The 24,905-nt window shown below is 40.0% G+C and overlaps 1 protein-coding gene across 1 annotated transcript; it reads right to left on the minus strand.

The window, feature by feature from the left end:
• Positions 1-21,168: 21,168 nt before the first annotated feature.
• On the minus strand, positions 21,169-24,113 carry kcnf1b (potassium voltage-gated channel, subfamily F, member 1b). Its single transcript, XM_047611293.1, has one exon. It carries the CDS (start codon positions 23,923-23,925, stop codon positions 22,606-22,608), a length of 1,320 nt encoding a protein of 439 aa, XP_047467249.1. The 5' UTR covers positions 23,926-24,113; the 3' UTR covers positions 21,169-22,605.
• Positions 24,114-24,905: the final 792 nt, after the last annotated feature.

Consider the following 24,905-nt stretch of genomic DNA (forward strand, 5'->3'; position numbering starts at 1 on the left):
GCACATGTTGTGCAATAGCAGTTTCCATTGAGTCTTACTTCTTAAACTGTTCTGAAACAACTTGGATCACATGATCTCATTAGACTCTGCTCTATCCATTTCTGAAAAACAGCAAAGACACTTTCATTCCACGGTAATTTAAATAATCTTTGCATAACACATAGGATGGAACAATACATTTATGATAGTGACTGATTGACATAACTCATTTCTACTCTCTGGTAGCTGGGCATGAGAAATCTGTATAAGGGAGCATGTAGTACTTCAGTATCTCACAGAAAATATCTGATATGAATAAGACTGTGCAAGAATTTGAAAACTGAGGGATTACATATCATGGCCACCCTCAGTGGGTATTTGCTAATGTTAAGCAAAGGAATGGCTGAAATGATAAGCTATGAGTAACAGATGAATAGTTAATAATCAGCTAAATGGACACCAAATCTACCTGAATATTCAAACAAACGGTTTGAAAGTTTGAAATACAGATAGATATGTGAAATATGTCTTAGTTTTCTTTTTACAGCTGCTTCGAAGTGAGGGGGAAATGGGACAATCTACCACGGCTATGGGGTTGAAGATTCCTGGGTTTTTAAAGTCAACTATTATATGGTCAAAGTCGAGCTGATGTCAACTAGTCAATGACGTCACACTGAAAAACGCAATAGTAATGAGTAGGAATGATTTTCAACAATGAAGTCCACATTCTTGATCTGAATACATGTTGTAGCAGTTCACACAAAATAAGCTATGGAGGGTTTTCTGCAAGATAACTTGAAGCTTGAAGTAAGTAAAGTATTTCAATACACTCAATGAACCGCTGCTAGTTTTCTGCAATGACCCACTGGGCTCCTCACCTGTCTTCTTCTTTTTCTTCTTTTTCTTCTATCTTCTCTGTTTCTACCTGGCTGACCTTAGATGGGTCCCTCCATATGAGCTGGGTTCTACTCAAAGTGTCTTACTGTTAAAAGTGAGTTTTTCTTACCATCTCAGGCTTGCTCTGCAGGTTTCAGGTCGTCACTGAGAAGGAGGGGCAATCAATATTTTAACCACTAGATGGAGATGCAGCCTTGAATTTGTTTTTGTTTTTTGGAGTCTACAAACAGCCACAACACAAAAAAAAACAACTGACAGGAGAAGTGAATAACAATGACCACCTTGTGATAATTCAGTGTTCTCCTGGGAAATGTATGGACCTGGTATTCATGTGGACGATAATTAGATATGTAGCAGTCACCCAGACCAGACTAGGCACCCCCACCCCACAGCAATGACACTCCTTGATAGCAGCAGCCATCCCCAGCAAGATGCAGCCTGACACAGAAACACACAGATTCTTGAAGATGTCTGAAGAACGAGAAGTGAAACATCTTCAAGAAACTCTACAAAGTCCAGTTGCCTTTTCTAACACCTTTTGAATTAACCTGAAGTTGAGCATGGGTCGGTCATAATGCATCGGTCATAATGCCTGATCAATATATACTGACTGAGTTGTCTTTTCTTTATCAATTTGATGCTCTCTGACACCCTAGACTATATTTGTGAAAAAGCATAACTCTCTTCCAAACCTATAAATAGAGAACCACCTGTTGGATCTACAGACTGTTTTCTGTTTCATGATGAGGGCTATTGTTGTCTAATCAAGACACATTTGGACCTAAAAGCTTTCTGTCTGGAGTGTATTTTTTTTTCAGCACCCCTGCTGAGTTTAGCCTTGCCAGTAAGAGTCTATTTCTACAATATGTACTTGTAACTGAACCATAGCTAAGTGTGAAAATATCGTGCACAACATGCTGCTCTCATACTGTTTACAGACATCTGTGTTCTGAATTCTGTGCTGCACCAATATATATGTATATATATATATATATATGCAAAATCAAATATGTATCTGGACACAATCTGCAGAGTCCTCTCACATTTAAATTATCTGAGATGTGCTTGTAAGTGAAAATACACCGTACATGTTTCGTGTTTGCATACCAATGATTTTTTCCCTTTCTCTCAACAGTGAAGTGAACTGTATTCTAACCAGCTCACTGCACATGGCAATGAACCCATAGGTCAACTGGGGGGACTCTGTTAAAAAACCATTTGGCTATTAAAGTCTTGGGTCAGCACACAGAGCGGAGAGGTCCAGCAGTGTGTGTCAGAAGGCTCTCACAGTTCACGGGGCCCAATCAGTGCTGTGATCAATGCAACAAACCAACACAGTACTCCATTCATCATCAGACTATGGTCGTTCTTTGTTTCATACAGTTAAAGCTGAAATAAGAGCCATTACTATTTTAAGGAATATCAGAATGCTTGCTATCACTCATAATTTGAACATTCCTTCTGAATGTGTCTCCAGGTGAAAATGGTGAGAAAACAGCATTAACGCATTGAAAATGATGATATCATAATAAATAATGCGGAATTCAGCACTTACCATGATAAAAGCAAAGAAAAACAGACATAGAATAAAGGGTGAAAACAAAGGGAGGATGTCAAATTCCATTTAGAGAGAGGATAGATTTTCCAATTTGGATTTGCTAAAATGTCTGGAAAAGATGACTGTTATTTGTCATCTTGAATGTGTTACACAGAAGGAATCATAATGAAACAGAACAGGATCCTGAGGTACTCAAACTCCTGACAGCTGCTATGGTATTTAATTCACAGAGAATATTTTACGCTAATAGTTATTTTGTAATAACATGGCCAGGCCTGATGCTGCTTTGTCGGAAATGACGGGTGCACAAAGAAAAAAATCAGTTTGTGTAGTGTTTTATGTCCTTCAATTCAGACTTAGTTTTAACACAAACAGGTCTCCACAGCACATTCCCAAAGCTCTGTCTTCAAACGATGACCCATGAAGTTTTCCGTTCCCTCTCCTCTCATTTTAGCACCTGAAATGCATCCAGTTCCACGGACAACTTCAGCTGGGCAGAGGAGCACAAAATCACAGCTACAAAAAAAATCCTGTGAAACATGCTGACTTTTTTAGTCCATGTAAATCTTACTAAAATTACATTCAGTTTTTTTCTCTCTGTGTCTCTTTTGATCAGTTTCTCCATCCAGAAACTTTGAATGTTTTAACGTCTTTTCATCTCTATATGTTTAGTTCTAGTTGTTTGAGTTGTCAGTCAGGGGTAGGCAGTGGTTAAGAAGAGCTGCTATGAGCTCATGCAGAATGTCACAGCTTTGGCATTTGAAATGCAGGTTGTATTCATAATGTGGCAGAGGTTCGCAGCAAAACCTTTTGACAACTGCATCAGTTTATTCAGTGGACAGGGCACACTTAAAAATACAGCTGAAGACTTGTATGGCAACTGACACATCACATGGACACACAGCATTGTGATCATCTCAAACCGTCACAGCCTGGATTTGATCCTTTTCAGAAATATTAAGCGTCTGACACATGGATTGTGTCATTGGGTCTTGCTAAGTGTGAGGAGTACATTAGCACAAATGAACAAGTGTCAACCACAGCTGGAATGGAAGCACTTTCAATGACTACATCGCTCCCCGTTTAAATGTTCCTGCCCGGCTATTCTCTAAACACCACTTGGACTCTTTTATTCATCTTATTTTACCATCACTTCGCTGCCAACCAGTAACCACTATTACCCGCAGAACCATACCGACAAAGGCGAAGTGTAGTCTGCAGGCCTGTTAGTCCTCTTGAATGGCTGGAATGATGGTGGTAATTATCCTGTCATGGCACAACAATTAAACACATGCGTTTAGAGCCAGCCCAAATCCTGAAAGAGATTCCTCAAATGATAGGCTCACTTCCTAGCCTTGTCCAGCATATTATCTCCTTTTTGGTGTGGGCGTGATCTGCTGAAATAAGGGGAACATGAATTTGCATATGGCTATGAAGTGGCACTGTAAGAGCTAATCTTTGTCGTTATAATTCTGAACACTAGGTAATGGAAGGATTATGTACAGCATGTACATGTATGTATCATCCCTCAATATAAGGCTAAACCTTAAAATCTTGTAATTTAATTTGATCGTGAAGCATGGTATTTACACATGCTGTGTTCTTACATTGATAAGCCACAACATTAAATCTAATCTAATATGTTTTTAGCCATCTGCCGGCAATATCCATACATACAGTATTTCATTCCAAAACTGATATGGCAAAAAAATTAGTCTGGTCATGTACATGATATATGCTGCCACCGTCATGCTTTACTGTAAAGACAGTTTTAAGAGGTGCCTGGTTTTAGAAGTACTTTTTTTCAGGAGTACTGGTGGGAGTTCTGCCAAAGCCATTTTGTCTCATTAGACAAGATTTTTTTTTAACTAAATGCTACTCTGAGCACGATATGTGCTATGCCTATTAATCACAGTTCTGTTGTCCAGCCACATAAAGCCCCCTTAGATGGAAGCTGAGATGGGGAAATGTTCTTATAATTTTCTTATCTCCATGAGTATGAAGCTCTGTTGGACTGACTCTATTGGGTTTCTGGTCACTTCCTTGGTTACTAAGGTAAATCTAGGAAGAGTCCTGGTTGTTTCAAAATTTTAGAAAAGGTAGGTTAAAGGTTGCACACTGTAGGGCACCAATTCTGTAAAAATTTAATAGTGAAAACTTTTCGAGCCACCTCTCTTCATCAGGTCATACAGAACAATGAGAGATGCCATCTTTAAATAAGTAAGTGGTCACGTGATCCCACAACCGATTCCACTTCCATATTAACACAAAAGATGGCAACTTACACTAACCTAATGGCACTATTAATGCATATGTCTCGTAAGTGTGGAGATGTAAGTGGCACCAAAAAATACATCGCATTATACAGTATATACATAGACACACTTAAACACGCTTAAAGCAGTCTGAATGCAAGCACATCAGGTTAGACCATCATATACCGTAGCATCAAACAAGCTCGAATGCGTAGCCAGGGAACCGCATAATGTTTCAAATTTCTTCCCTTTCACAATTACTGAGGATACTGTGTTCACTCAGAGAGCTCAGAAAGCTTTAAAATGCTGCAATTTTATCACAGGGTTCCTGGAGTTCATGGCTTGTGCAGTGTGGTGCTCATGCAATGTGAATTGGGGTAACTCTCAAAGGTATGTGCTTCTCTCCAATTCAACCGTGTCCAAGCAATTTTATTTACCACGAGTGGACTCAAGTGCTTGATGCATTACATAAAAAGATAACAGAGGCAAACGGGGTGCATCTCATATTTCTTTTCCAGTTTTTTTAATCCAAATATATTTGCAAAAACTCAAAACCATAAAATGTTGTTTGAGTATTTGAGTCTATTCAGGCAACAGCACAAGAATGCTTGCAAAAATCCTTAGTGATCATGATTTATTTATTTATTTTTTTGCTGCTCCGCAGGGATATTTCCATCTTGTGCATATAGCAAAAGACTATACTACAGCTGGAAAAAACAAAACAAAACAAAAAAAAACATTCAAACAGCAGAGTGCAAGAGACGGACACATTTGTTCTCTAATTGTAAATGCTACAAAATTAAAAAGTCAAAATAAGGACTGTATTAGTAAAGATAAAAAAAAAAAAAAATGTTGATTAAAGCCTCCACTCAAGATGCAGCAAGTGGATAAGATTCAACAGGTAATGTGTCCAGTCAACTGAATGTTAATTGGAGTCACTAATGGAGATAAAGCTTATTTTTGTGCGTTTGTTTCTGGCAGACATGAGCTGAAAGTCCCTGCAGACATTCATTCTGTACAGATCAGGTGGATTTCTACAGACTTGCTATAGGGTGCCAGTTAAAATCGTTTCTGCCCTGAAGCGAGAACGCATTGTGTTGGCATCAGTGAGCCTCGTTCGGTAAGCAGGTGGTGCAGTTCTATCAGGCTATTTAGTCATTAGTCATCAGCATTTGTCACACCACTTGAGATGCATGGAGCCTCTGAGCTTTTTGCTTATATGGCGAAGGAAGTCGGGCATCATCATGTTCCACACTAATCAAAACCTGGTAGCTTTGATGCACGGATCACGCTAAATGCCAGCCTGATATGGAGAATTAATTATTTATTGCTTCACAGAGAAAATAATGAATGATGATGATGTTGTTTCAGTCACTTCAAGAGACATAATGATGTGCAGAGGCAGCTTGATTATGGCACTTTTAAAGGAAGAACAGAGCTCTTCACTCATTCATGTGGAGAAACATTGATTAAGTTAAGTGTGAGGATCACCTTTCATGTTGTCTGTGAAGAATCTCCAAAATCCAGATCATGGTATAGCTACAGAAAAGCTGAATCTGAAGCACGGCAGCTGCTTATTACCGAAACATCTTACTTTGTTTTAGAATAAACGTTTCCAGTTCTCTCACACTGTTTCATTTCTCAGCTTTCAACTTTGGTGAACTTCATTTGAACAGCCTAAAAGCTGTGGGCACATGGCCGATTTGCTTACCAAAATAACCTCAGTAATTATACCGAAACAGGAATTTTGTGCAAGATTGTGGGAGGCAGATTTTTCAAGTATATTTGAGCATCATCTGCCAAGAACACAGTCCTCACAGGACAAGAACATGCCAACTGAGATCATGATGGGTGATGAATAGAGAGACAATCTGATCTGATGTTGTTGAAATGGCATAACTGACTAATGGCGCCATGGCGTTTTCAACTCATACACGTTTATATGTGGAAAAAGTATCCTAAATGACTGATTCTTATTGGGGATTTTTGTTTTATTGTGCTGTGGCAGTGTGCTAAATTACATATATAATAACATTATATAAGGTAAAGAGAGCAATGTGTCCTCCTTTTGAAGACAAAGTAATCCTGCCTGCTTGTCACATCTGTTGCTGCTTTATTTGCATAGCCCATATACTGTCAGTGTTGACAATAACTGTAGTCAACTGAAGCCATTAGTTCCACAGTTTAGGCTACATTGACAGGAAAAGCTAAGTTGGAGTTGCTCACACAGCACTGTTCAGCCACAACATTAAAACTGCTGACAGGAGAAGTAAATAACATAGCAATGACTCCTTAATAGCAGTAGCCCTCCCCAGCAGGATGCAGCCTGACACAGACACACACACAAAAACTTAACATTGAGCATTTGTGGGATACTCTAGGACAAGTCTGATCCACAGAGGCCCCTCCCTTCAACCCATAGGACAAAACCCCCTACTCTGGTGTCTGGCAGAAGGCCCATGTCCACTCTCTGGTGAGCACTTTTAGAGACACAAGGGAGACCTACATAATATTAGGAAGTCATAATGTTATGCCTGATCTGCATCTACCAGGATGTATTGCACATAATTAACCTGCACAGCTTGTGGAGCATCAAAGCAGGTTTGCTGGGCAGATCTGTGTACCAAAAGTAACGGTAAACAGAAAAACACAACATGCGGAGGACAAGATGTCATGCAAATAGCTTAAACGTTTTGTGAAAACTGTTTGTTGAGCATTGTCCGGTACCACCACCCTAGACTGTAGACTTTGCTGGCCTAACATACAAAATAACGTACAAAATAACATTGCTTGCTCAGTTGTCCCGTGCCCTTTCTGTCCTTCTGGCCTTGTCTTTTCTCTTTTGTCTTTATCTTTGGGATCTTGAGGAAGTGCTCTAGCACACACTTTTTTATGCATTGTGAGGCAAACTGACACCCAGCAAACTGTGTCCCAGATAATAAAAACTGTTGTTGCTGTTGTCCTTAACGGTTAAACAGAGATGAGGTAACCTCTGCAAACTGGTGTCATAACAGAGGGGGATAAGCAGTGCATTAATGTTGCAGCCGTCTGCCATTATCATTGTACATGAAAAGGTCACTGGGACATCCACGGGGACCGATCAGCAGTACCTTCTGAAATATGTATGTATGGAGACAGGCTATAAAGGTAATCAGGTGCATTATAACACGTTATGATTGTAGACGTGTATTGCTGCAACATGACCAGAAGGTGACTTTCACGTCTATGCAGTGACCAGCATCACTAGTAGTGTCTCAGGAACAATGGCTGCTCCAAGATGAAACCCTGTAAAAGGTGGTTTCAGAAATGCTGCAGACTTAGTATAATATTCTACTCATCACCTTCCTAAAATAAGTCATTATTTTGTTGGAAGTCGGTCTTTAAAGACATGCTACATTATGCTCCAGCAAAGATCTGCAGGGTCGATCTAATCATTTGTCTGGGCTTTATGCAGCGACGGGCAGAAGAGTAACAGCGACATAATCATGTAACGTAGAGTTGATTTGGGAAGTGAGATTGGGTGGAGGACTATCCAATTGAGTACAAGTGTTTTTATTTAATCTCTATATCAGAACACGTCCCATAACGAAGTGTTACCAGACACTTATACAGTCATTTTGACTGGTGATAGTCTGTCTTTGTAGTCAGTGCTCTTGACCTTTATACGTGGCAGCACAAAATTGCAAAATGAATCTTTTTTTCATATGATAGAAAGAAAAGAGCTGACAAGAGATAAACACTAACAACAATCAATATCCTCCAGAGCTGTGACTCTTTGACATCCAGCTTTCTTTGGGGGACAGGCTATTGTTGTTTGTTGACTGTGCTTCAGCTCAGGGACATGGGGACCCCCGGCACACGCAGCACGTCTCTGAAGTTAATCCTCAAGCCGTTTATCAATTTGCTGCCAGTGTGGGTGTTAGCTACAAGAGGCTGCTCAGTAAATACTGGAACATAAAGAGGCTCAGGAATGAGAGGAGGACAGACACAAAGTAACTTTGAGCGTTGAATAATGAGAGCGGATTGGGACAAAGGATTTTCCTAATGATGCAGAGCAGCAAATGCACATTGATTCCAGCCATTGATTCCATAATCACAGTATACGGTTTCCCATGCAGTGGAGAGGTTGGGGCAATCACGGCAAAGCACTGCAGTCATTAAACTTTTAAACTGTTTTCCTTGCAAAAGTGTATATTGCTTCATCTTCAAGATGTTCAACACTTGTTTTTTGACTTTTTAGTTTGCTATAATGATGTTGTGGAAATACGCTCCCAAAACACATTATATTTCATGAGATGCTTCAAATGAATCTACTAATACTGTGTGTGCACAAAACCAAAACTTTTCAGTTTTAAAATGGAGCTTTTATGATATTTATAGGATGGCTGACTGAAGGAGATATAGGGGCCTCAATGATTTGATGATACATACAGTATAACGTGATGTATATGATCCATATATAAAGAATTAACCATCAAGGATTCATTTAAACTGCAGACACGAAAGCATACCCACAGTTAATTCAGTGGGGTAGTTTATTTGGCAAATGAGTTGCTTTAAAATAATAATCAACACCATCTACCACAGAACATGAGCTCTTTATCTTTTAAGGGTTAAGGGTGCACTCACTGGCTTCTCTTACCCTCGGCAATTTGGGCTCTTTTCCATCTTTTTGCTTCTTTAAAGGAGCTATTATTAACTTCTGCAGAGGTGAAGCACTTTTTCAAGTTCCCAGAGATTAATGAAAAGGTAGTCAGCGTGTGAATAATTTAGCTCTGTCCTCTTCATTCATTGCTGAACTCAATTTGGACACACACCCACTTAACCCCACAGTTTCCCACCACTTCAGCGGAAATCTCTTCCTGAATTTGTGGGCAGTGGTGAGGTTTTTTTTTTTAATTAAATGATTGTATACTTTGCAGGAGCTGTGTGTCATGTCTGCCGCAGGATGAATGAATTATTAATGAGTAATAACAGAAATATATGAAAACGTTAGAAGGCTAAAAAAAGTTGAATTACCAGGCCTCAGCAGTTCAGCTAAAACGCTGAGGAAACCATCATTTGACATTTGCCTGTAAGAATTCGGTTTCACACCATTACTTCATAGGATTTATAAAACTGCTCAGACTGGCGTTATTGAAATATTTGAATGCAACTTCAGATTTTTCTTTTGCTCTCAATGTATTTCTCACTTAAAAAGTGAACTTTAGTAGTGCACTTCAGGTTAACGTTGTTGGCCTAATGTGAAAGTTTACAGTACAGTCATCAGTTTCTGCAGAAGTGCAACGTGTGTTATTTTGTAGTAGCTAGGTTGATGAAAGCAAATCATCTTATCAGGCCAGTGTCTCAGTAGTTAGTATTCCAATGACAAACTCTTCTTTCTTAGTTTAATTTCTTTTTTCCCCACATCATGTACAAATGTAAAGTTGCTATAACAACAGCTCCTTTAGGTTTTTGAGGTGTCTCAGCAGTCTTGCTCTATTTTATTTGAAAACGATCCTTTGCATTTTCATTTGAAGTCAAAATGGACACATGATTTGACATGTCAAAACAGACAGCATGGTTTCCAGATGTGTGCTGTTCCCACAAAATAAGTTGGGAGCACTGAAATGTGCTTAAAGCTCAACACCGGCTTGAATAAATAAACTCTACATGCACCTTCTTCTCCCTGCTGTAACATGTTTGATCAGCGTATACTATTAATTATTATCAGACATATAGTAAAAGAATATAATAAATGTAAGAACGTTACAGAAGAACACAGGGCCTCATTCTCTCTCCCTTTCCTCTTCCACTGGAATGAGGCCATGCTAATATAAAATGAGACTACAAAGCTGGTGTATCTCAGTTTCTTACCAGTGACTTTTTGTTTTGGGTGTTTCTCCCCAGGCGTTCAGAGTGCTGTAAACGCAGCTATGCGCATATGGCCACTAGCACACTGTGGACTAACATATTCCAAACCTTCCCTGAAGGAAAAAATGTTGCATGCTCACAGCAGCTCTGCATCCATGACATTTTTAAAGAGCAGTTTGGATGAAATGGATGTGAATAGGAAGCTAGCTCAACCATGTGACTGTGTTTCCCTCATGCCCTCGACGATATTTAGAGAGGTGCACCGTCAGAACAGCTGAGCTATGAACCCATCATCTCCAGCTCTCGAGAACCACAAAGTTGTGTTTCTTGTGTTTGTTATGGCTGAGGGAGTACTAATTGCTTTTGGTATGATTAACACATGCACAGAGTCGATCATAAATCCCTAGCTGCTACATTTATCTGAGTATCATCAGCCAGAGGAGTTCATAATACTGCAGGAAAACAAAAGGTTAGAGAACACATCTAATGCTGTGCCTGCTATGAAGAAAGTACAGAAGTGACCAGTGGCAAATAAGAAAAGCTTTTAGGGAATACTAAAGAAATAGAAGTATTCAGTCTTCAAAGAGATGCTACATTCAAACGGCAAAAGGAAAAACACATTATTTCCATTATTGGCATCTTTCATGTTTTTCCTATTTGACACTTTTTGAGATACCGGTCTTACATAAATATAAAAAGGCAGGAAGCATTTTTTGCTTGGTGGTTGAACATTGCTTTGATCTCAAGTCTGCCCCTTGTAAAAAATGTAGAAAATGTAGTCCAAGATCAAATATACTAAAAGCATGGGTAGCACACATACAGGGACCATGCAAAGTAGTGGTCTTCAGAGGGTTCAGTGTTCACCAAATGTTAATATACATGATGATATATTATTAGCAGTATTTGGTCATAAATAAAGGACAGACAAATGACTGACCTGGTTTGGTCATAAATGTTTAAATGTGGGATCACCATTGCTTCTAGCATTTCAAGAGTTCTTGAGGTATTTTATCTAACGTGACATCCACCCATACAACCATACTCCATGACATCATTTTTTGAGTTATTTCAGTCTGGGCTAAAGTAATAAACTAAATAATAGAGTTATCTAGGTACATCGTTTTTTTTATTATTATTTTTTGTTTTGTTTTGTTTTGGGTTTTTTTGGACAGTTTTACTGGTAGAAGTTCAGATATTTCACTGAATAAGTGAAAAATCTGGTCTGTGGCACTAGAATAAAGGTCAGGGAATCACAGTGGTCACATCCTGTGGTCACTGACCAACTAACTCCCAGACTGGCATCCCTATCCATAAATCCACGCACAAACACTTTAGGAACGATTCAAAAAACATGTAGAACAGCACAATATGTTCACCTAGCCTCTAAATTCACTAGATCCCAAACTGATCAAGTATCTGTGGGTTGATCCACAGAGGCCCATCCCCTCAAAGACCCCCACTAACAACACTCTGTTGCCAGAGACCACAGGACACCTTCAGAAGACCCACGTCCATTATCTGATGAGTCACGACACCATAAGAAAAACACACAAAAACACATATAAATACACTCTATAAACCTTGATCAGTAGCACACCACCAGCAGTGCAATAAAGTACAGTATTTATTTTAATTCTGGAAACATGTATTAGTATTTTAAATTATATGCTCAGTAATAAATAGGGAAAATTATTTTACTTTTGTAAATTATAATTATTATCATTTTAAATACATTGAACTGTTCATTAACTCAGTAATAATAAACCTACTTTTACTTAAGTGTGATGTTCATTAGTGCCTCTTCTTTTCATTAAATAATTTAAATTGTGATATTATTACTTTTAATTATGTAAAAGATGCAGAGTACCCTCACCATTACAAAAAATGCTCAGTTATTTCAACGTCTTTATTCTTTTGTCAGATGTTGGATTGCTAGTCTTTAATATGTCTGCCAAACTGCCAGTTACTCAAGTGCTCTTAGTGGCTGGTTGGAGCCCTGCCACCAAGCTTGTAATGTGTATGTTATGTTTGCAGCAGATTATAACCTTACACATAGATCATTACATTCTATTCACAACACACCACACAGAACAACCTCTTCACCTCCCGGCTGCACTGGCCTTTGCAGAGAGAATATGCATTATCGACCATGAAGTGCTTTGCAAGACTGAAAAAAAAACACACACACACAAAGACTCTCCAGCATCAGCACTAGGAAACACATTCTCTGAAAGAGGCGAGCTGCCCTAAAAACTAGACGGAGCCACCAGCTGTGAGCCAAGGTGGGGGTCAGTGAAGAGCATAAAGCAATCATTGAGTGGCCAAGGCTGAGTGCTCTCTCCGCATCAGGCAGTCAGACTGAAAAGAAATATGAATGCCTTAAAGGTCAACCATCCTGTTGCTTTTACAGGTTCATTCGAAAGATCAGTGATACAGCTGTCTGCAAGGATCCTTGAACCTAAAGCGAGGAAGTGTTTTTGCTCCCTGGCTTCCTGACAGAGTGCTGTTCCCTCCTTTCAACCAACGCTGAGCGAACTGACACTGAACTAGACGGAGCCACTCGGTAATGAGTGATAATAAATTCTGCATGCACTGAAAGTGAGACATTTCTGTTAAACCGTGCTTTTCGCTTCAAATAACACGAAATAATTAATAGATTTAAATAAAAGGTTGGGCTGTTTGTGCGTCCCTGAAAGGTAGAAATACATTAGCGGTCTGAGTCACACCACATGTAATCCATCATTAGTGAGACTCCTTTTATCAAGTACAGCTGTTGTCCCCAGTGGAACCAGTGTGATAGAGGCTTTTGGCACCGGATACATAACCTCTTAATTTTGAGTGACAGAAAATAGAAATCAAGAGCCTGAACTACAAAATGAAAAATAAATAAAAACAATCTTATTTTGAGTTACAGAGCCAGCATTTTTGCAGTCATTTTTTAAAATCTGTTTTTATCCCCAAAAGGCAATACTTTGCACACTTAGTAAGCTTTTAAATGTGCCTTGTTGAGTTCCTTCTTTGCATCTTATTCAAGGAGATTAAGCCCACAGCCGAACATGGTGACATTTAATACTCCTCCCCTTAGCGCCTAGCCAACACATGCCAAATAAAGCAACAAGATGGTGGCTAACTGTAGGTTAGAAGAGGACTGTAAGCAAGAAAACACTTATGTAAACAGTGCAGGATTTAATTCATATTTCAGGTCGTCATAAACACCTGGAAATGCATTTATTTAGAGCAAGGGAATGAGGAATTTATACAAAAGATATGAATTACCATTTTTCTAGGAAGGTAACTTCTGTTCCTATTTTGCTGTGTTTTAGTTGTAGATGTGGCAGTCTCTTTTCACCTCTATAACTGAGAGGTCAGTGATGCAGCAGTGAAAGCTAGCTACCTTACTGCTTGCAAAGTAGCATTAGCATCGAAGCAACATTGTGATGTTTGTGAAAGAATGCATGCTGAAGACTGGTGAAAAACATCAACCTGCCTAAAGATGGGTCATGCCATGGAGGTGGTTGCCTGACTTGGTTGTCTGAGACAAAGGTAAGAGCGTATGTGTATAACTTAACTTTCTTCCTTAATAGAGCGTATGCATCACACCCCCTGAGTCGCAAAAACATGGTGAAAGGTGTCAGTAAATACAGAAAGACTGGGACAAATGTGGATTATCAGATCAAATTAAGGACAATTGGACTTGATGATGCATACAAAGTATGGATCATCGTATGGATTTGAAAAAGTGGATTAGCCTCAGTTTCAGTTAGTTTTAGATCATTTCAGTTATGATAAATGGAGCTAAATAAAAGAACGAGGAGCTTTACTGAGGTAATGTAGCCATACAATACTGTAGCGTCCAACCAGACGTTAAAAGAATGATGAGGAGTGATCACAAATATTCATTTTTTTATTTCATTGTTATTTATTGTAGGACTGAAACAGTTATTGTCGGCCGTAACTATGCCAAGACAACAACATCTACAAACTTATCTGACAGCCCTCCAGAATGTAACTTAGGGTAAAAAAAAAAAAAAAAAAAAAAAAAAAAACAGCATAAATGAATATTGCCTGACACTAAATGTGAACCACAACACCAGGTTCCCAGTTGTTTCTTTGTAATACAGCTATCCATTTACTTATCTTTTCTTTGACAAATATCTGTAAAAATATATCTCTGTACCAACAGATTTGACTGCTTTTCAAATCTGTTGATACAGACAATCACACAACAGGTCTTCACCTTTTTTTTAATTCACTTTACAAACGGTAAACAGACGCTATTAAAGTCCATGATTCAAACTAATGCTGCTAATCTCCATGCTCATCTGTCACTTTTTTTGCCATTCATTGCTGTAACCACGGAGACTGTGTGTTGAGTCAGTTCAGGTGGTCAGGGTTATTACACAGACAACGAAATGCATGCAAATTTAAAATAATACCAATATCTTGATGTGCTGTTTTTATCCCAACGTGAAATGCTATTATTGCACTTTCAGATACCTGTCACTGAATGTTTTGTGCCCTTGCTGATCCACTGTGATCTGTAAGTTGGTATATTTAAATGATAAACTGAGGCACAATGCTGTCAAAAGTGCAATTATTTTTCTTTTTCAGGTTGCTTATAAATGTTTTGTAATAAAGGATAGTAAATTTACATTTAATCTAAACATTTTCATGATAAACTTTGACTTTTTTCCACTAAGACAAAGGGAAAAATTTCCATCCAAGTTTCTGTCATTCATAGATTATTTTGCTATTGTCTTACTGGCCCGTCCATATTGACATCAAATTGGGCTGCATGTGGCCCCAGAACTAAAATTAGTTTGACACCTCTAATTTAAGGGTTCAGCAATTATTATTAACTATTTGTAGTACCATGAGGCATTAGCTCATACAGAGTTGAATTTGATGCTGGCTTCTTATCCCTATACAGAGTTTTCATAATGATAATTGATAAGTCAACTATTTGTACTGCTAACGCCAGTTCTTATAAATATTTGATGGCTCTTCATGAACAAACCCATACAAATTCTGATGAAAATAAACACTAAAACACTTATAAAAACTAAACACCTGAATGTAAGTCCAAACATCAGGCACATTAGCATCTGATACACAATGTGTTCAAGCACACCAGTCTTGTGAGTCAGCATCCTAGGCTATCAACATGAAGAAGACGGAAAGATTTAGTTATTTTTTTGGACTGTCGACCATGAATGTAACTAGCTCACTTCTATCTGGACTGAACTTTGAGCAAACTGTAGCCAAAAAAGAGAAAAGAGGGATAACCCAATCACAGAACGCAAGAGGTAAATGTCACTGGAGCTGATGCAAAAACAAACAAACAAAAAACATTTAAGCAGGGAAACTGAAGCACATGGAACACACCATGACCAAAGCAATAACTTTTCAGCCAGTGCTCACAGCTCCACCGTGAAAGTACGATATTCAATCATTAAAAGAATATTACAAGCTCGGGAAAGCCACAGAAACAATCAGCATGTGACCAGTCAGTTGGAAATAACCAGCTGCTGAGCTATCATCTTTATGTGCCGTGGTGGAATAGATTTATACTCAAGTGAACCAACAACAAAGTGAATCGAAGGCAGTCGTAGTCAGGACGGAACGACGAGCCATGTGAGCAACGGTGCGTTCACTTACAGTTTCTCTTACATCGGTGCCTTTGAACTCTGACATGTTAATCTTCTATTGCACAAACTCAAGTGCAAGAAATCGTTCAGTCAGTATCTAGAAATGTTTGAAGTGAACTGAATAAAGTGATTAAGGTTTCCACACTGCAGTCTCATAACAGCATCACAGGGATCCAGGTTATTCTATCAGGAAGTTTACTACATCTCCTCCAGATCCCGTTTAGATGTTGTCCAGCAAAAAGTTTGGATTGAAGTTGCGAGGGTGTGTCTTTACTTTCAACAGTGTAGATCAACACTGAACACATTAGAAATATTAAATATTACATATGGAATCATAACATAGTATCAACAGAGTTTCCCTTTTTCGAAACGTTTCATGCATTTTTACCAATCGTAACATTAAAATCACCTGCCTAATATTGTGAAAACAGTTTTGATTCATCAGAATGGACATGGGCCTTCTCAGGGTGTCCTGTGGCATTTGGAAACAGGATGTTATTAGTGGGCACCTTTGAGTCCTATGGGTACAGGGGAGGATCATCCCACAGATACTTGATCAGTTTGAGAACTAGTGAATCTGGAGGACAGGTCAACACCTTGTGCTGTTCTTCATGTTTTCTGTTCCTAAACTGACTGTGTGTGTGTGTGTGTGTGTGTGTGTGTGTGTGTGTGTGTGTGTGTGTGTCAGGCTGCTACCATCAAGGAGTGTCATTGCTGTGGGGTGGGGGTACCTGGTCTGGTCTAGGTGGGTGCTACATGTCTAACACCCACTTGGATGCTAGAACAATGTATTGTCACAAGATGGTCAATGTTATTTACTTGTCCTGTCAGTGGTTTTAATGTCATTATTATTAGTTTATTTTGACATGCACATTAATCAACATTGATACGTTAGTCATCAGACACAACACAGACAAAGGAGACTTTAAAACAACATTCATACAAAAGACAATTACAGAACCCGACACGGACAGACAATGTCGACACAGGCAGACAGTATCAGAACAGACATGGTCCAAGGTTAGTTTTTAACCAGTGTTTGAGATTTTTTTTTGAAAAGTAAGTAGTTGTCACTGTTCCAGAAGTGTGGTGGTCACTTGCTCCAGCTATGTGTACCTCTTACAGATAAAACTGTTTGGGAAAATTTTGTTTGACACCTCGGTACATATACAGTCACCTCTAAAGATCTATCTAAAGATTTGGTAGCTATCCAGATCAAGAATATTATACCTTTTTAGGTATTACAGTAATGAAAGTGAAGAGGTTTCCTGTCTAAGGTTGTAACTGCCTACTTGAAGAGAGACTTGATAGGTTTTACTGTACTTTCATTTGTGTGCGTCCAGGTTGTAAAACAGTAATTTATGCGCGAAAATATGATGGCATGAATGTAGACTCTGAATTATATGTCCCAACGCAATGTGAATATGACTTAATTATCCAATAATAATGACTGTGAGTGAGTGTCCATCAACCTTGCAATGGGTGTTAGTAAAGGCCGCACAGGGAGAATCTGCTTCCTTTAATCAATTTGTGATGCATCCTATGAGGAAATGCTCTCCTTCCCTGATATCAATACATTCTAAACTTTCTCTGCTGCATCAGATATGTCATGTAAAGCACAGACTCAGTGCCATTAATGCCCTGCCTCGTCTTAAATGTCATCACATAACAGTAAAGACAGCATTGCACTGTCTCAGCTGTTAAAGCCACTGATTAGAATTGGAATAGGCATTAAAAAGGTGTTGTTATTCAAGTGGTAATCTATCCGCTGTGCAATGCTGATATCTGACCAAGTGGAATCTTATTACATAGGGACTTGGTCAGATTTCAAGTAAGACTTTTCCTTTCCACATCCAGTTCAGAAACACTTTAAAAATAATGATTCATTTTTTTTTCTGACGTGCATAAGGTGGGAAAAAAATACCAAAAAAAAAATAAATAAAATAAAAACGCCTGCCGCTCCTTTATATCTCTTACAATGAACTGCAGAAAGCATTCAATGCTGGAGTCCAGTCTAAAAGCAAAAGGCTTTGCTGAGGCAGAATAATGAGAGAGAGGCTGTTATTTAAAGACTGGAGCCATGACAACAGAAGACCACTGCTGGCGAGGGAAATTAGTTGTGCTTTTTTGAGAGAGAGGGGAAAGCGGATGGAGATGCGATGGTACAGTGTTATGCGTGACATCCGATGAAGCGTTCAAGGTTCGGTTTTGTGATGAGGACAGTGAATGTCACAGATAGATGTTTGAGGGGACATGCTGCCCGCCCTGTCATCTGTTCAAAACCCATTTATTGCTATCAGATATTTTTGTCTGGAAACACAAAACACAGAGGGCTACATGTTCAAACCACATCAGTCATTGAACTTTATTAATGTGCACAAAGAAGAAGAATAATAAGCTTCAACGGCCTGGGTTGTAAGGGTAGTCCATTATTGTCCATTATTGTAAAATTAAACCCAGAAAAATGGTGGACCCCGTAGAGGCTCATATAAAATTCAGTGTAATACTTAGATTTTGACAGATATCAGTGTTCATTCATTCATTTTATGGTTAGCAGAGCTTAGCTTAACAGAATACGTTAGAAAGAAGACTGGAAAGATCTAGTGTTTGTATTCACTGGGTTCGTGGAGAGGCTAAGATCTAAACATAAGGGCACTCAAACTAGAAGCCACATCTTTGCTGAAAATGTTTCATCTATTATAGGTGACTGATCAAAGCAGTTGTTGCGGCAGTTGTGTTCAAGAACTGCCTCAATGGAAAAAAAAGAAAAAAAGAAAAGCCTAATAAAGGGAGGAAAGATGGATCACTTCATATCTTTAAATAAGGTAGTTTTAATGCTGAGATCCAAGTTGAGGAAAGAGGATATCCAGACTACCACTGAACCTCCACGTAACAGGATGATAAAAATATCTACAAGAAGCAACACAGCGATCTGGAGTTAGACATGCAAGATTCCTCATTAGCTACAGGAGCATTGATGAAAAAAGAAATGTTTGACAAGACTTGCATAGTATCATTTAACTGTTGGAAAGGGGAAAGACATGTAATCTAGACCAATTAATAATCTGGAGTGGATGTACAATCTTTACAATATTGTGACAGTATCTATCTATCTATCTATCTATCTATCTATCTATCTATCTATCTATCTATCTATCTATCTATCTATCTATCTATCTATCTATCTATCTATCTATCTATCTATCACTTGAAACATATTCAGTAGTGTATACCGTATGTGGAACAAAAAAGGAAAGAAAAGAGACATAAACCACTGTGGAAACATCAACCCAAACCTCCCTAGTCACATGGACACTACTATTTACCATCACCAGTGGGAACTAATTAAACAAAAAATAGCTTCTATCAAACGCTCCTCAAGGAAAAGCCATTTATCACATCCTCTTTCAGACACTCTGGGAGTAAGGTCGTGGGAGACCTCTCCTGTGAAGCATCAAAGCACGCTGGTGGAAACCAGCTATCGACCAGGAGCTTCTCATGTCTTTGATGTGTTTGTCTACAGGTTGCTATTGTTCGCATACAGCAGAAGAGCTAAGGATGAACTGTAGCATATGCATTTTCATACAACAGCTGTGTATTATGTCTCAAAGCCATTACAGATCTGATCAGCTACTTACAGTTTCAACCTGTGTGTGTGTCCGTGCTATTCAGCAGGAGTCAGACTGAGTCATCTGTCATGGTTACTGATGCATAACATATGAAGTGCTATATCTGGCTGAAGTCGATGTCAGCTAAATCTTCTCGACTCGCCTTCACTCTCGCGCGTGCATATTTCACACTCGAATGTTGGTGAGCTGTCAGAAGTTCATTTCTACCTCCCAATACAGTGAAAAGAGTTTAAAAAATGTGAAGCAGCAAAGTTTTGCCTCGCCACACACCGTCAATATGTGACAGCACCAGTGCTTTACATATAACCGCGTCTGATGGCTCTCGCAGCCAGTGGAGCTGACAGATCATCATCAGAATCTTCAGAGACGGAGGATGAGGAGGTGGAGGGAAAATCAGCGGGTGGGGTGGTGTGTTTTTCAGTGCCGACAGTGTGTGTGCGTGTGTGGGGGCGTACTTAGCCTTACTTTGAAGTGTTTCCCGCTGGGGACGACAGCTTCTCACAGACCACTGCCTAGGATCGTGTCAGGCGTGATGTGAAAGCACAGATAGGCACAAAATATATATACAGCCTGATGGAGATGACAAACAGATGGGTAGATCACTCACAGGATCAACAAAGACATTCATTCAGATCACAGAGAACACTGATCTATGTATGTCCACACCCTGAACTCAGTGGGTATAAAGTTTTTTCAGCCTGACCTATCATAAATTATATATTCATCTTTCCTACGCTACAAGACAGTTGAAGTATAGGAAGAAACTGTTGATCACTGCTGCACACAGAAAGCCTTTTTGATTTTTTTAATTAAAAAAAAGTTTTAGAAAAAGCTTTCATGAGAGAGCTCCACGCACTGCAGATTAAGAAGACACATCCAAACAGACCGAACATGGTGGAGTTAGGGAAAGGTCCTTATCAACTTCACAACACGCCGTCAGAGTGTTCAAGTACTCGCAACGCAGCTACGTAGGGAGACGCAACAACAGCAGCACACACATAAATGGGCTGCAGAAGCTCACAACTGCACCACCAAATACTCTCAACGCTGGCAATCACAGAAACACACCGCAACAGAGATGATTCTAAGGGACCCCAACAACGCATCTGTAGTCAGATTGATGAAGATGTTTTCTTACTTTGTGCTCTGTCTATTTGCATGTGTCTTGTTAAGTTGCAGTGTGTTGAGCTCTCCCAGACACCGTATCAAAATGCAAGAACATGAAAAGAGTTTTGTCAAGCCCTTGCGTTTTGATAAATCCAGTAGGGGCAGAGGCATTCCACTTCTTATAAATCTGTGTGAACAGATAGACCGAATAAATAACTGACAGACTGTAGAATCACTTTTTCTTTTGGTTTATTGAGACTTTTCCAAAGCACAAGACAGCCCGAATCATACATACAAGTTCAGTGCCGTATGAACTCATTATTACTTACGTAAGTCTCCCCGTTTGTCTCTCTCAGTTCTCAGCCCCCACCACCTCACCTCACTTACTTCCCTCTTCATTATAGCAACCACGGGGAAAAGCCTTGTGTGATGTGACCCCTCACCCTGAGTCTCCCTTCCTGGGTTATTCTACACCATAAGAAGGATCACCTTCCATCTCCATCCCCTCGCTGTGACCCCTCTCATCCCATCCCAAGCCCTCACTTTCTCTGGACAGTTAAGTTGTGGTTTTTATTCGCGGATGTTGTTTTTCCAGGTCGCGTCTGTCACGTATATATTGACCAAGTCAATGTTAGTATTTAAGGCTATAATTGACGGGATGATCCTCTTTTCAGACAAAAATAATACAGCATCCAAAACAGTTGTGACTCTGGGGGTGTTATGTGTGCCTGTGTTCGGCTCAGGTTCTCTTGTCGCTTGTATCCGGAGCCCAGAATCTTGTGTCCCTGTTAGTCCAGGCTGGAGTCTCTACCCCCTGTAGCCCTGTAGAACCACAGCACTTTGTGGCACAAGGACTGGACCTCGTGCTCCTGCTGCCTCTCATGCCCCTGGTGCCACGGATGCCATGAGCTCAGCCATGACAACACGGAGACATCCTGTTATCCTCTATATATGTTTAAAAATAACTTAATTGTAGGATCGCAGTTTCTCAAGTCTGACTCAAAATGATGATCAGATGGAAATATTTTGTTTTCTGTAAAAATGATCCCCTTTAATAAACCTCCATTGTAAGCAGACATAATCCACTGCTTTAGTTCAGACACACAATACAAAGTGTATGTGATGTTAGCACCAGGCATTCCCTATGTGTTTGTTCTCCACCCACAACAGAGGGATTTCTTTATTAATCGGATTGTATCTCTGGAAGATTCATTTAATTCAGACTGCTGAATTCTCTATTTCTGCACAGATTTCATGTGTTCCTTCGTCATTTTCTCAGAGAGCACTCAGCGTGTGAAGTTTGTTTTTGCTTTATTCACAGTGACATTGACGTAATGATTCACGTAGCCTACATGTATATTTCTTGCACAGTACTAATAATAGCCTTCACAAGAACAAGAGTGGATAAGATTGCTGGGCTACACAAACATGTTGCCTAGTGAAAGCAACAACAGAGTAGAGACAACAGCAGTATTATGACGCTATGTACATCTCATGGGGATCTGGATTTCTTAAAGAGTCTTATACAGAGATTATGAATGTGTTTACATAATGAATTGTGTACACTGTTTTTTTTTTCCTTTTGTCCATGTTTGGTTGACCACAGTTAGACTGTAAATATTTTATTTTCAGGCTGATGGAGTTAGAAAGTCTTATCTCGATCCAGATGTTTCTTGCTCTTAGTCTCTGCTTTTTCTGCGCACCTCTCTGCCGGATTTCAACTCCATCAGCTCCACTTCATGCTTTGCTGCAGTCTCCAGCACTTTTTGCTTATTGTAGAAGACAACAAAGTTATTAATGATGGGATGAATAGGCAACGCGATGGCTATCACCCCGCACAGAAAGCTCACTGCTGCATTGCACTTGCCTAGGGTGGTTTTGGGGTAGATGTCTCCATAGCCCACCGTGGTCATAGTGATGATGGCCCACCAGAAAGACTGTGGGATGCTCCTGAAAAGGGTCTCCGGGTGGCTTTGCTCCAGGGTGTAGGCGAGGGCTGAGAACACGAAGATCCCTACGCCCATGTACATGAGGAGCAGTCCCAGCTCTTTGAGGCTCCTCTTCAGCGCGTAGGTCAGTGTCTGCAGCCCGGAGGAGTGGCGCGCCAGCTTGAAAATGCGCGCGATGCGCATGATGCGGAGCGCTTGCACAGCCTGTTGGACATTTGCCAGCTCCATCATGGATGCGGTGCCGAGGTAGGTGAGGGACAGGACCACGTAGAAAGGCATGATGGCCATGAAGTCTATGATGTTCATGATGGAGAGCGCGAAGTGCAGCTTGTTCGGGGAGGAAACGAGGCGCAGTGTGAATTCCGCGGTGAACCATAACATGCAAGCTGTCTCGATCGCCTCCATGATGGGATGCTCCACCAGTTTTCCCTCGGCGTCCGTCACCTGGAGCTCCGGAATGGTCCCCACGCACATCACCACTGCCGAGACCAAAATGGAGAGGAAGGAGGCGATGGCGATGATGCGCGCCGGCAGGGAGGAACCCGGCTTCTCCATGAGCTTCCACAGCAACCTCTGGCACCGCTGAGTGCGCGTAACGCACTGATCCACCTGCATGTCCTCCAAAATGACTTTCACTTTGTTTGCTATCTCTTTCAGCTCTTCCTCCTTCTCACTTAGGTAACTTTTACAGCATTCGTCTAAAACACTCTGGTCTATTTTCCAGAACTCCATCTCCTTGATGAAGCAGATAGGACAAATGCCCCGTTTGATGTGGATCTCGCCAAAGTAATACACGTCGATGATGCACTTAAATGCATCGGGGTCTCGGTCAAAATAAAACTCTTTTCTTCCCGGGTCGAAGTCATCACAAAGCGAGGAGATAACTTCAGAATTCTGAGTTGAACAGTTCATCAACTCAGCCAATCTGCTCTCCGGGTAGCGGTTTAAAACATCTCCAAAAAGAACCACTCTGACTCCGCCGATATTCACAGCAATCTCCCCCTCGTCGCACAAACCAGCTCTGTATTTTGGCTTCGGAACTGTCCACATTTTATTTAATGTTTTAAGGATTATAATTTATTTTTTTGTACCAAAAAAAAAAAAAGGAAAATTGAAGCTCACTAGCCGGAAATAATAGCCATTATCACGGCGCGTAAAACACTTCTTCTCCAGACTGTTTCGTGCACTAAATAGCACAGCTTGAACGGCCAGCTTTTCCTAACACTTTCCATCTCTCTCTCTCTCTCTCTCTCTCTCTCTCTCTCTCTCTCTCTCTCTCGGAAACACACACACACACACAGAGAGAGAGAGAGAGAGAGAGAGAGAGCATCTGCTGGCAGGACTTTCTCTTCATGTCTGGAGCCATGGTAATTCACTGCAAGACGGTCGAATCAATAATAACTTAATTTGTTGCAGCCTCCCTTATAAAACTGACATATTATATCTCATTTCACACAATATCTGTAGCTGGAGCTCATAGTGTCATTGTTTGGCATTATGAGCAGGAATTCAATCAGGACTTGACAGTGTTACCAGTGTAGAGCTTCTAATCTAAGGATGCAGTGAGACTGGTTGCTCCTCAGCAGAGACAGTGCACTCTCTGGTGACCAGGTATTATATAGCATTCGGCGGGAGAAAGTTACTGGGCCAAGCTGAATATCACTGTACTTTTTTTTTTTTTAATTTTTTTTTTACATTTCATGCTACTTTATACAGATATCCTTTTGCTCTGTCACATTTATTTGAAAGATTAATATTTTATTTGTGCACAGCCGGGGTCTGTTGTCACATTGTAGAGTGAGAATTTGAACTGCCCTGGTTGTGTTGTGCACGTTCAGTTCTATTTCTGAAACCTGACCCAATTTAAAGCTCGATTTTAAGCAAACCTAGATGTACTGGAGTGCACATCCAGAAACCGGAATGTTATAGCAGATATACACGAGTGCAGTCCAAACATATTTTTTTGGTTGGTACCAAACGCATCTTATAAGGACATCTGATAGCGTTAGAATCAAGCTTACAATGTGAAT

Source organism: Mugil cephalus, chromosome 17, assembly GCF_022458985.1.
Source record: "Mugil cephalus isolate CIBA_MC_2020 chromosome 17, CIBA_Mcephalus_1.1, whole genome shotgun sequence".
NCBI lineage: Eukaryota > Metazoa > Chordata > Actinopteri > Mugiliformes > Mugilidae > Mugil > Mugil cephalus.